Source organism: Lemur catta, chromosome 3 (genome assembly GCF_020740605.2).
Source record: "Lemur catta isolate mLemCat1 chromosome 3, mLemCat1.pri, whole genome shotgun sequence".
In the NCBI taxonomy this organism is placed as follows: Eukaryota; Metazoa; Chordata; class Mammalia; order Primates; family Lemuridae; genus Lemur; species Lemur catta.
Genome location: NC_059130.1, coordinates 27504023 through 27515863, shown reverse-complemented (window position 1 = coordinate 27515863; position 11841 = coordinate 27504023). Strand labels below are relative to the sequence as shown.

The window sequence follows — 11841 nt, the reverse complement described above, 5'->3', positions numbered from 1 at the left end:
AGCAGGGGACACTGGGTGGCGATGCCAAGGTGTAGAAGAGGACACTGGGGACTCCACGGCCTGACTTCATCTATGCTGTCCAGGCTGGCCCTGGAGTCCCACGGTGACCCAGCAAGAGACCAGCCTGTTGTCGGGGTCTGACCCTGTCAGTTCTCCGTCTGATCTTCCTGGGTGTCACAATTGGAAAGTCCCCCTGGTAGGCCCAGGGAAGGGTCTCCAAGCCCATGCCCTCCCCTCCAGGCTGGTTGGGGTTTCCGCCTGCTGCTCTGGGACTGCTGCTGCCCTGGCCCTTAGGGAGGAGGGTGGTGCCGCTGAGTCACTGCCTGGGCATCTGGGCCAGGAGCCATGGGTGAGTCACCTAGGACTGGCGGAGGGGGTTTGGTGGGGAAAGAAGCTGCCTGACATCTGGAGGGTGGGGCAGCTGGGCCCACAGGAAGGGTGGTGCCCAGACTGGGGTTGGGATAGACAAAGGGCCAAGGAGAAGGGGGCCCTAAGAGGGGGTAACTCTCCCCCGGGCTGGGCTGTGAATGGCCATGGTGTTTGCCCTTCCCTGGGTCTGGGGAGGGGCACGTATGTGGCGGGCAGTGTGGAGGAGGGCCTGGCCTCCAGGCTTGGGAAGCTGTCCAGCTCCACATTTCAGCCCTGAACACCCCTACCCACTCACCCACCCCTCTAGCTGGAGAAGAAGAGGCCGAAGTTTACCTGTTCACCCTTTAACACTTCCCACAGACGCCTGCTCACCCTGACTGTGTGCAGAGCAACCCTGCTTCTCACAGCTGCCCTGTCCTGCCAGGCCCCTTCCGGCACAAAGGGGCCTTTCATGGCATGCCTGTGCACACCCAGTTACCTCATTACCTCATTAAGAAGTGTTCCGGTGCTGCTCATTAGCAGTAACTTCATTCCCCCCTGAGGTCAGCCCTGCCCTCCTCCTGCTGCCCCCAGCTGCCTTCTCAGGCCCCCAGCTTTCTAAGGTGGCCCCAGACTGCTTCTCTCTCTCTCACACGCACACCAACACACATGCCCAAGGACACACATGCACGGACATACACACAGTCACATGCATATACACCAGCGCAGGGCTGTGAAGTCCCAGCATGTGCCCGAAGCCTCTGACACAGGAGTGGGCTGTGACTCACAGGCGTATCACGAGAACGGGGCCTGGCAGGAGTCTCTAGGCCCCAAAACAAGGCCGTCTCCCCCCACCCCTGGCCTAGGCTGCCCTGTCCCCATGATTCTTCCCACTTCCCCGCTATGGCCTGGGTGGGCTCCAGGGCTGCCCTTGGCCGGGCCTAGAGCCGTCCACCAGCTCCCGCTGCTGGTGGAGCTGGCAGTCTCTGGGAGAGAGGGCGCTGGGCGGAAGTGGTGGGGGGTGGCAGGAGGCCAGGCTTTGGCGGGATCAGGTTAAGGCAGGTTTGGTTTCTCAAAATGCCAAGTTGGGGGCCAGTGGGGCTGGTGTATAAATCCCCAGCCTGGGTGCCTGGCCACTTCGTTCTCCTTCCTGGGTCTCTCTGCCACCCGGTCTGGTGAGTGCCTCTGTCCTGCTGAGGCGGGTGGGGAGGGGCTCTGCCTTTGACGCTGCCTTTGTCTCCGCAGTGTTCTCATTCTGGCTTTCTTGGGCCCATCAGCCTGGGGCCTCTCTGGGGCCTTCCCATCTGGGGGATCCTCTGTGAAGTGTCAGATTACTGAGGGGTCTTTTTCCAGGTTCCTCAGTGAGATCTCAGCGCAGGGGTTACTCTGAGACCCTCTGTTGGGTCTCTCAGTCTCGGGCTTCCTTCTTTGGGGGTCTAGGCCTAGGAGTAGGAGGTGTATGTGTAGGGGGTGCTATTAACAAGAGTCCTGAGTTTTGTTTTTGTTTTTTGCAATGTCTTGAATTCTAGCAGGACTAAGGAGCAAGAGGCAGGGGTCTCAGGTGCACGGCCAGCCTGGGTTGTGGCTCTGAGTAGCAACAGAGCTCTGCCTCGGGGAAGGCGGGCTGGCAGGATAGGCCCAGGGCTTTCCCTGCCTCCGGCAGCAGTTCCTCTGGCCTCACCCTGAAACCTGCCTAACCTTTCCAGGCTGGTCTGAGCATTCGCAGAGGCAAGGTCTTGGAGAAGATGACCTCTGAGGTCTGTCCCACCCTGATCCCAAGGCACCGGACATTTAATTTCTTTAATTCTAGTCACAACAGGATCCTTCCTGGTGGGGAGGATGTTCAGTTGCCCCCACGAAGCCCATGCCCTGTCTGCATGGAGAGAGCACTCCATGACTCAGGGGCCTCCAGTGCCAGGGGAGACATTTCCCACCCTGAGAGCCCCTATCTGAGGGAGGAAACATCCTTGCCCAAGGGAGCTTGCAGTTAGACGGCAGAGAGAGCTTCAAGAGTCCCGAGTCTGAGGAGGGAAATGACTCTTTCAGGGAGGTACCACTACTAGGCTGTGGCCGTGGCCACTGCCAGGCCGTGCAGGGGAGCCCCGCTAGCTAGCCCACGGGTGTGCCCATGCCGCCAGTGCTTGGCACAGACGGGTCAAAATGGGACTCTGGTCACCCTGTTATTTCCCTTCCCACAGACACTCAAAGAGGGGAGCACTACCTTCAGGGGTGTGTCCCTCGTGATTGGAAGGGACACGAGGCCCTACCCTTGGTGACTCCAGACACAGGGCAGGGTTTAGCATCTGCCTGCAGTGGGAAGAGGGGGCACGGCCCCTGCCCCGGGGCAGCCACGGTCTGAGGGGGAGCTGCAGCCCCTGCCTTCCCATCTAGAGAGGGTTGGCCAGGTAGTTTGGGGCCCAGGCAGAAGTAGGTCCTGCAGGCTGGGCTGAGGCCCCAGGAGCCTTGGTGGTCTCTCCATTACCTGCCACCTCTGGGCCCCAGATCCAAGATGTCCAGTTCCCTGGAGCAGGCGCTGGCTGTGATGGTCACCACCTTCCACAAGTACTCCTGCCAGGAGGGCGACAAGTTCAAGCTGAGTAAGGGGGAGATGAAGGAACTTCTGCACAAGGAGCTGCCCAGCTTCGTGGGGGTGAGTGGGCAGGCCTGGGAAGGGCAGGTGCTGGTGTAGGTGCGGGAGTGCAGGTCACATCTCTCCCTCCCCAGTCCCGCGGGCCAGGGTGGGGCAAGCCCTTCCCCCTCCCGTCTCCACTCTTGCTGCATGGCCAGCTGGAGTGGGAGTGAGGCCAGAGAACTGTGTGCGGTCAGGAACCTCAGAGTCTGTCCGTCTAATCCCCTCAGTGGAGAGCTGAGCAGCCCAGAGCCCAGAAAGGGGAAGTGACTGGCCCAAGATCACACAGTGTGCATGCTCTCTTTGTCTCTGACTTTCCACATTTACCCGCCAAACTAAGAAGGTGTGTAGGGAGAGGAAAGCCCAGCTAAGACATGCCCCCTGGGACATTCTGCAGAGAAATGTAGTCGACCCTCAATTTGTCCCTTTGTTTTTGTTTTTGGTTAAACATTTCTAATCATTTTGGTTGGTATTAAAAAGTGCTGGCCTTTTCTGAATTCACCCTCTAGTGAAGGGGAGCAGCAAGCTTCAGTTTCCTCATCAGCAAAACGGGGCTCCTGAGGGATTAGAGCTGATGCATGCTTAGAGGAACACCCAGCATCCTCTGCGTGCTCAGCGGGCGGGCTGTGGACTCACCGATGAGTGTCCATCTCTCCTTACTGGGCCCTCTTTGTAGCTCCCAGAGCTGCCTGCCCACTACGTGCCCAGCTGCCGTGGGGAGGGAGAGCTGGCACTGGCCTGTGAGTTTGCAGGGGAGTTGGGGTTGGGGCTGGCTTGGCGTTGACCCTATTCCCTCTTGCTTTCAGGAGAAGGTGGATGAGGAGGGGCTGAAGAAGCTGATGGGCAACCTCGATGAGAACAGTGACGAGCAGGTGGACTTCCAGGAGTACGCTGTGTTTCTGGCCCTCATCACTATCATGTGCAATGACTTCTTCCAGGGCTGCCCAGACCGACCCTGAAGCAGAGCCCTCGACTCCCTGCCACGATGGAGCTCTTGGGCCTGGGACTCTCAATTCCTTTTGGTTTTGTACTCAATAAACTTTTTTGTTTGTTGATAACATTTTAATTGCTCAGTGATGCCCCATAACCTAGCTGGCTCAGTTGGAGTGCTGGAAACTCAGGGCCTCCTGGATCCCATTCCCTTCTGGGCTCTGACTCACCTGGAAATCTCTCCAAGGCCAGAGCTGTGCCTTAGGTCCCAACTTTGGGATTTCAAATACCAGTGAAAATTTGGAAATTGAGATAGGTTGCCAACAATTTATTTTGCCAAATAAAGATATTAAAAAAGGCAAATAACAACTATCATCACTATCATTTCACGAAAAGAGAAAATCTCAATTCCAGTAAAGAAGGAAGGGTATAATCTGGGAATGAAGGACTGACCTTAACATTCATTACTGTGAGCAGTGAGTTGTACTAGGATCTACTCAAGAGACATGAATTAGTCACCACCACAAAGCTTCATTTCAAGGACTCCTTGTCAGATTACAGGCCACAGGCAGTGCTATGGTTTGAACGTGTCCACCAATGTTCAGGTGTTAGAAATTTGATTCCCAATGTGACAGTATTCAGAGGTGGGACTTCGAAGAGGTGATTAGGCCATGAAGGCTCTGCCCTCATGGATGGATTAATGCCATTATAGTGGGACTGGGTTCCTTATAAAAGGATGAGTTCCCCTCACCCTGCCCCCTCCTCTTTGTCCTTCTGCCATGGATGATGCAGCAAGAAGGCCCTCACCAGACACAGCCCCTCAGTCTTGGACTTCCCAGCCTCCACAATCATGAGCCAATAAAATTCTGTTCATTACACATTACCCAGCCTGTGGTATTCTGTTATATTAATAGCAGTGCAAATTGGACTGAGACAAGGAGTATACCTGTTTTTAGAAAAACTGTATTTCTTTTTATATCTACTTTCAGATTGGATGCCTCTAGTTTGAGTTCATTCCTTTCCTGTTGGTCTCTGCTAAAAGATACTAAGAGCCAGCTCATGTCAAAATTATGATATTTTCCCCTACCATTTACCCTAAAACTGTACCCTAGGTTGCCATATATTCTGCATCTTAAGGTGCACAGGTGACAGTCTGACTAGATGATCTGCCATCTCATAACAAGGGTCACCAACTTTCCAGACTGAAATGGTTAGGTCCTCCTATTTTGTTCGTTACTATCTTTACCCACTTCTACATTTTAGGTTCTTTTTCTTGATGCATCCCACTTCTAGTTACCAAATTCTCTACTAGTTAGGAATGTATTACAGAAAACCTGAATAGCAGTGGCTTAAATAAATTGGTGTTCAAATGCCTTACACAACAAGAAGTCTGGGGTAGGCAGTTCAGGTTTGCTTCAGTGAGTCAGACTTGCTATAAGAGTTACCTTTTGCTGAATAACAAATCACCCCAACATGTGGCGGCTTAAAACATAAATTTATTCTCTCTCACGGTTCTGCAGGTAGACTAGGCTTAGTTGCTTGTTCTCACTTGGGATCCCCTCATGCAGCTGCAGATGGAAGTTGGGGCTGGAGGCATCTGAGAGTTCAAATTAACTCAACATCTAAGGTAGCTCACTCAACATGCTTGGCAACATACTGGTTGTTAGCTGGGAGCTCAGCTGAAACTGTCAGCTGGAGTGCCTACCCATGGCCTCTCTGTGTGGGCTGGGTTTCTCAGAGCATGGCAGCTGGGTTTTGAGAGGTTATATCCCAAAGTGAACATTGCATAAGGCTTCTTAAGATTTATTTCAGAAATCTTAGGACATCCTTCCTGCTGCATTCTATTAATCAAACAAATCATTAAGGCTGGTCCAGATTCAAGGGGATGATAATTAGACATCCCTTAATGTGAGTATGCATAAAATTGATGGTGACCATCTTTGGAGACTATATACCATAGTCTACCTTCTAGCAACCACAATTCACATCCCTCCAATATGTGAAATACACTCACCTCCTTCCCACGACCCACAGAGTCAAGTCAGATCCAGACAGGAATGAGGTTTCTCAGGGGCAGTTCCTCCAGTACAGCTCCACGGCAATGCTTCCTCTTGGCCCGAGGCCTGTGAAGAACACATTCAGTGTTCAAAGGTGAGACAAAGATAGATGACTGCAATAAACACTTCTATTCAAAATGGGGGTGGCAGTGATTGGAGGCACAAAATGGACATTGATTGATAACCATTCTGAAATTACAGTATGTACATATAATCAGATTCTTGATCAGGGTTCAGTTCTGCTTTCTACACATGGCTTTTCTGGGCTCTTGGCTCCACCCTATAGGCTCTTGGCTTTGATTTCTGAGTTAACGATTTCTTTTCCACAAGAAATGTCTGTGTTTGTAGCTAAGGAGCCTTCTCAGCCTGCTTCTTGTCCATAGGAAGTTAAAGACACAAAAGCTTCTTTTTTGTTTTGAGCTCTCTCTGTACCATTCAGTCCAAGATGATACAATTCCTTTAAAAATGTTGTGGGCTTCCTGTGCATCCATTCATAATTCATTTAATTAGACAAAAACCACACCCACAACTCTCTTTGAGATCCCTCTCCACTTTAGACAGAGAGCCAGAGTACTGTGAGTAAATGCCCTTGAGATTCTTAAAAGCCTTTTTGTCTGAAAGGGTCTAAGAGGCATGCTTCTAAAATTATTAATCTGAGAAGATCTAGGAAGCTTGCCTTTAAATTTCTTTGCGGTCTCTTACCTTTGACTTCATCTTTACCCTGAGACCCTTTTTACTGGCAGGGCCCTGGATTTGATCTTTGCCCTGAGGCCATTTATTACTTTGAGAGCCTTTTGCTGGCTGGAAGGACTGTACTGGGTCCTCTGTATTTCTCCTAAATTCTGCTAAAAAAACTGAACAGTTCCTTCTTTAGTTCAACTTTCTCTTCTCACATTTTATCATAGGCTGCCAGAAGAAGCCAATTGGCACTTTCACTTTTCTGCCTAAAAATCTCCTTGTCAGATCCATAAATTCATTAGGTGCCTTTCTATTCTCATTAGATGCCTTTCTATTCACATTAGGTACCCTTTCCATTTTCCACGTAACCACAGACAACAGTGTTGCCAGACATTCCACTACCACCTAATAGGGTCTCCTTTTCTCCAGCCTCCATTAACAGTTCCTTCTGTCCTTCAGATCATCACCAACAACTTTCTTGAGGCCCTTCCAGCTTTCATCCATTGCTGGATCCCAAAGCCAATGACACCTGTTTTGGTTTTTTTAATGGCAGCATCCAACTCTTGTAGGTCTTCGATGAAAGATACAAGAAGCCAGCTGGTGCTAGCTTTCTAAGCCTTTCCACCACTTCCTCTATCACTACACCTAGGCTTCCCTTTGGTCTACATCCCAAGATGTGTTGGGGAAGGTCTGACTAAATATCTTGTCATCTCACAACGAGGGTCCTGACTTTCCAGCCTGACATATTGGGTCTTTCCCTCTCACTGCCTTCCTTCTTCTACTTAGCCAATTCCACATTTCAGGTTTGTTTTACTTGAGGTCCATTTTAAGATAACAAATTCTCTACTGCTTAGTAGTTTATTCAGCTTTAAGTTACAGAAAACCTGACTAATGATAAGGGCTTTAATTGTCTCACACAAGAATCTGCAGTAGGCAGTTCAGGATTGGTTCAGGGTTGACGGGGTGCCATCTGAGATCTGGTGTCTTTGCATTTTTTTGCTCTTTAATGTATATTACATACACTTTTTTCCTCACACATGTTGCTTCATGATCACAGCATGGCTGCCATACCTCCAGGTCTCACTGTCCATGTTCCAGGTTGGAAGACAGAGTGAGGGTAAGTTGCAAAAAGCCTTTTCCTCAGGAGTCTTTGCCTTTTCATTATGATAGAAGTGCCCTCCCCAGAGACTTCAATCTACATCTTTTTGACCTTAACTATGTAATATGGCTACTCCTAACTATAACCAAGTGTTTTTAGCTGGGTATGTTGACACTTTGAAAGACAAATAAAAAAGGTTTTAATAATAAAGAAAGAGGGAATGGACAGTGAACAAGTAATAGGCAGTATTTTCCTGAATTGTTTTCTTATTTTTCTTGCTTCCTGGGAAACTCTGATGTTTGGGACCCACTCACGGCGTAGCTCAGAGCTCCCTAGAGGTAGAAAGAGGCTGAGTGAGAAGGTGCAGGGACAGCTGCTTGCTCTTGCTTACTATCCTGCCTTGATTGTACGTCAGGGCTGGTCGGGCAAGGCTGGGCAGGCCCGCAAGGATAAATGGTCTCTTTTCATAGCAATAAAAAGAGAGAAGCCCACCTTTCTAATACCCTGTAGGAAAGGCAGCCAGTAAATATAGGCCAGGGAATCATGATGATGGTAATTAACATTTCTATAGCAGTTCTCAAAGCTCCTTGCGTGCACACTGTCATTTCAGCCTCATGGTAACCCGGACAGGAGCTATCATTAGGCCCTTTTTACAGATGAGGAAACTGAGAGGAAGCAGCACTCATGGAACACTCCCCCAGGCCAGGCCCTCTGCTAGGCCTATTCGAGCATCATCTCGTTTAATCTTTGTACCAATTGGATGAGGGATGTGCTATTAGTTTCTGCACTTCACAGATGAGAAAATAAAGGCTGAGAGTTGCATCGGGACTTGACCCATGTCTATGAGAAAAGTCCTCATTCCTATGGGACACTGGGGTGGCAGTCTGGGCCTTCCTCCCCTTCCCACAGTCATCCCCAAAGGCTTGGGCTTTGTGTAAGGTGAAGGGGACCCAGCCGAGCGGAGTCCAGACACTTCTGGTCTCCCCACCCTGAGTCAGCGGGGACCCAGGCCCACTTGCTGGTGGTAGGATTAGTACAGACTGTTTTCTTTGGGGCCTTAGGCTCAGACTGGGTCCCGGCTTCTTTGTGGGGCTCAGTTCCAGGTTCTGGGGCTGTTTGGCTGGTGAACTGGCCTCAGCTGGCTGCCTCTGGAGCTGCCCCCAACTGGGTGGATGCTGAAGGGGGCTGATTTCCTTACTTTCTGGGTGTTTGACAAACCAATAAACACCAGACTTTCCTAGCCAGTCCTAACAATCTTCTCTCATCCCACACTTTCCTCCCAAATCTCTGTGCTGAGGCAGAGAGGAGGCTCTAGAAAGGTCTGTTGGCCAGGTTTTCTTCCACTTCCTCCAGAATTACTGCTGGAGGAGAGCCTCAGGGACACATACCTCACCTCCTGTCCTGTCCTACTGCCACTTTGGCCTTTGCGTTTTTTTGTCACCCTTGGCAGCCTATTACCCTCCAAGACAGGGGAGACTGAAGGCAAAGGTGGGCTGTGAGACAAAGGAGTGACTAAAATAGGGCCCTCTATGCTTCTGACTCACTGCTCTCATCTGTGAAATGGGCACGATCAGTCATTGACTTGGCAGTCAAAAGAAGTCATAGGTCTTAGCTCCACAGGCTCTCTCCGGTCCCAGTTCAGATCCCCTTCCCACCCTCCTGCCCCCAGTTCTGTAGCAAAGGCCTCCCTGTCTCCAGCCCCAGCCCCAGTAGTCAAATACCCCTCCCCACACCTCCCCCATATTTGGCTCAGATGATGAGAAAGGAGGTCAATTGTTTTCACAAGGTTCATTGGCCCCATGGGGCTACAGGATTGGGGTTGGGGTCACGATGTCCTGGGGCCCAGGCCCTTTTGGCACAAGCACACGGAATGTCCACATGCTTAGGATACTTCATCGTGTTTCTCCCTGAGGTGCAGAACCAGACACTGACCTTCAGGAAGGTGATGTGGTTCCCAGGGGCCTGGCTAAGGCGATAGCGGTGATAGAGGGAAACAGAGGAGGGGACAGGGGGGAGAGACAGTCAGTGCTGTAAGAAGTCGCGCCAGATCAGATAGCGCCTGCTCTCACCCCTCATGCACCCGCATCCAGCTCCTGGGGGCGAAGGCTCCCTGCCCTCCGAGCGTGGTGCATTCCCCAGCGGTCAGTTCCACATTTGCAGCGGGGAGCTCTGCAGGGAGAGGCCAAGGCTGAGGGGCTCAGCCCAGGGGTGGGGAATGGAGTGTGTGAACCGTGAAGGGTGAGAAGTGATGAGGATCCTTCCCTTCCGGGACTCGAAGGGGTGGTCCATGTGGTGTGCATTTGGAACCCCTGCAGAAGAGGGTTCAGGGCAGATGTGGGGAAGAATTTGATGCCACTCACCACAAGAAGAGTTGGGGAAAACAAGGGACGAGAAGTTACGGCTCTGCCCGCCGTCTGTGTGGAGGCCGGATCACATGCCCTGGTGAGGGGCGGCTGGTCCTGTCCGTCCCCTTCCCCCTCCCTGTGGCCTCCGCGCAGAGTGTGTTTGTTGAGTCAGACCCGGAGACCCCTGCCCAGGCGCTGTCCACAGCAACAGCCAGTGATACAAAGCACTTCCACGTCGGATTCCGAGGGTAGGAATCTTCCAAACGCATGTGGAGGTGAGGAAACGAAGGCCTGGGCAAGGTAGCAGATGTAACATGCTCGAGGTCCGGTGGCAAGAGGGCGGTGGGGCTTCTCGGTTCTTTCCATGACAGTCCCCCAGCCCCCGAGTGCCTGTACTAGACCCCTCGTCTCCCCACCTGCCCCTCAGGCATTGTCTCCCAGAGTGAGCCCCGGCCTCTCTGCAGTCTCAGTCCGGGTCTCTCTCAGTGGACAAACAGAGGCGCCGGAGCCCAGGGAGCTGCGCCATGTGAGGAACGTCAGAGACTGGTGGGTGAGGACGCAGCTGGGAGCCAGGCTGTTGGGCCCTTCCCTGACCACACTCCCCACCAGCATTACCTTCGTCTCAGGTCTGCTTCATTTACCTTCACAGCACTTGTGTCATCAGTCTATTTACTTATGACTGTCTGTTTTCCCCACTGGACTGTCATGTCCATGGGGCAGGGACTTTATCTGTGTTGTTTGTGGCTATACTCCCAATGCCTGGCACAGGTGCCTCTGAGTACTTATATGAACAGTGAATGGCTCCTATGCCTGCCATCACTAGTTACGGGACCTTGGGCACATACGGTTGGGTAACCTTAAGCTACCTGCCTCTTGGTCAGCATTTATCAAGCCCTTGCCACGTGCTAGGCACTGTTTATTCCATGAGCTCTGCATGTATTAACTCATTTAAGCCCCGCACATCCCTGTGAGGTCGTCACGGTTACATCCTCCAGCATGACCGAGGAGGAAAGTGAAGCCCACAGAGGAGGGTGACCTGCTTACGGGAGGTGGCGGGTGGCAGAGCTGGGAAATCATGGGTGGGAATAAGTGCTTGACCTAGAGCTGAATTAATTGCTGGTGACTTCTGCTGTGAGACTGATGTTCCCTGGCCCTGGCTCCCCATCATTGCTTGCCTGTAAAGCAGGGCTAATCACAGCCCTTCCTTCCCTTCCCGCTCCACGGCTCACTCCCCTCCCCCACAGGGGCTGCGTCTTCCAGCAGATGATAGCACAGGCAAGGTCTGGGTGCTGGGGGCCGGGGGTGAGGCCAAGGTGTCATTAGCGCTTGGCTGTCTCCGCGGGCACTCTTCCTCATTGGCCTTGGAGCCAACCTCCTCTTCCCACACTGTCTCCTGGGTCCGGGGTTCTCCTGTGAAATGGGGAGGGGGTCTGTCAGGCTTGGGGATGAAGGAGAGAATCGAGAAGAAATACAAAGGAATGTCCATTTCTGGTAATATGGTGGTCTGTACCTATTCCAGCTAAAAACAATAAATATTCTGGATAGAATTTAAACCAATCTTTTTCAAAGCATTGAAGAGCTGATAAGGCAGTAAGGAACCAGGCCAAAATCCTAAGTAAGGGCAGAATCCCGGAGTGAGCGGTGTGGGGGTGGGGTTGGGGGAGTGGGATAGGGGGGTCCCCTTGCGCCCTCAGGGCACTGACAAGCCAAGGTGAACCTGAGCTTTGGCTTTGATGGTCTGGGGAGGAGGGAGGA

At 52.0% G+C, this 11841-nt stretch overlaps 1 protein-coding gene across 2 annotated transcripts; it reads left to right on the top strand.

The window, feature by feature from the left end:
* The first annotated feature begins 221 nt into the window (after positions 1-221).
* On the top strand, positions 222-4035 carry S100A2 (S100 calcium binding protein A2). Of its 2 annotated transcripts, none has more exons than XM_045545106.1 (3): positions 222-349; positions 2851-2998; positions 3784-4035. In XM_045545106.1, the coding sequence occupies exons 1-3, from the start codon at positions 225-227 to the stop codon at positions 3934-3936; spliced, it is 426 nt and encodes a 141-aa protein (XP_045401062.1). In that variant the 5' UTR covers positions 222-224; the 3' UTR covers positions 3937-4035. The 2 variants fall into 2 exon arrangements, with proteins under 2 accessions (XP_045401062.1, XP_045401063.1); XM_045545107.1 differs by lacking the exon at positions 222-349 and adding an exon at positions 1409-1523.
* Positions 4036-11841: the final 7806 nt, after the last annotated feature.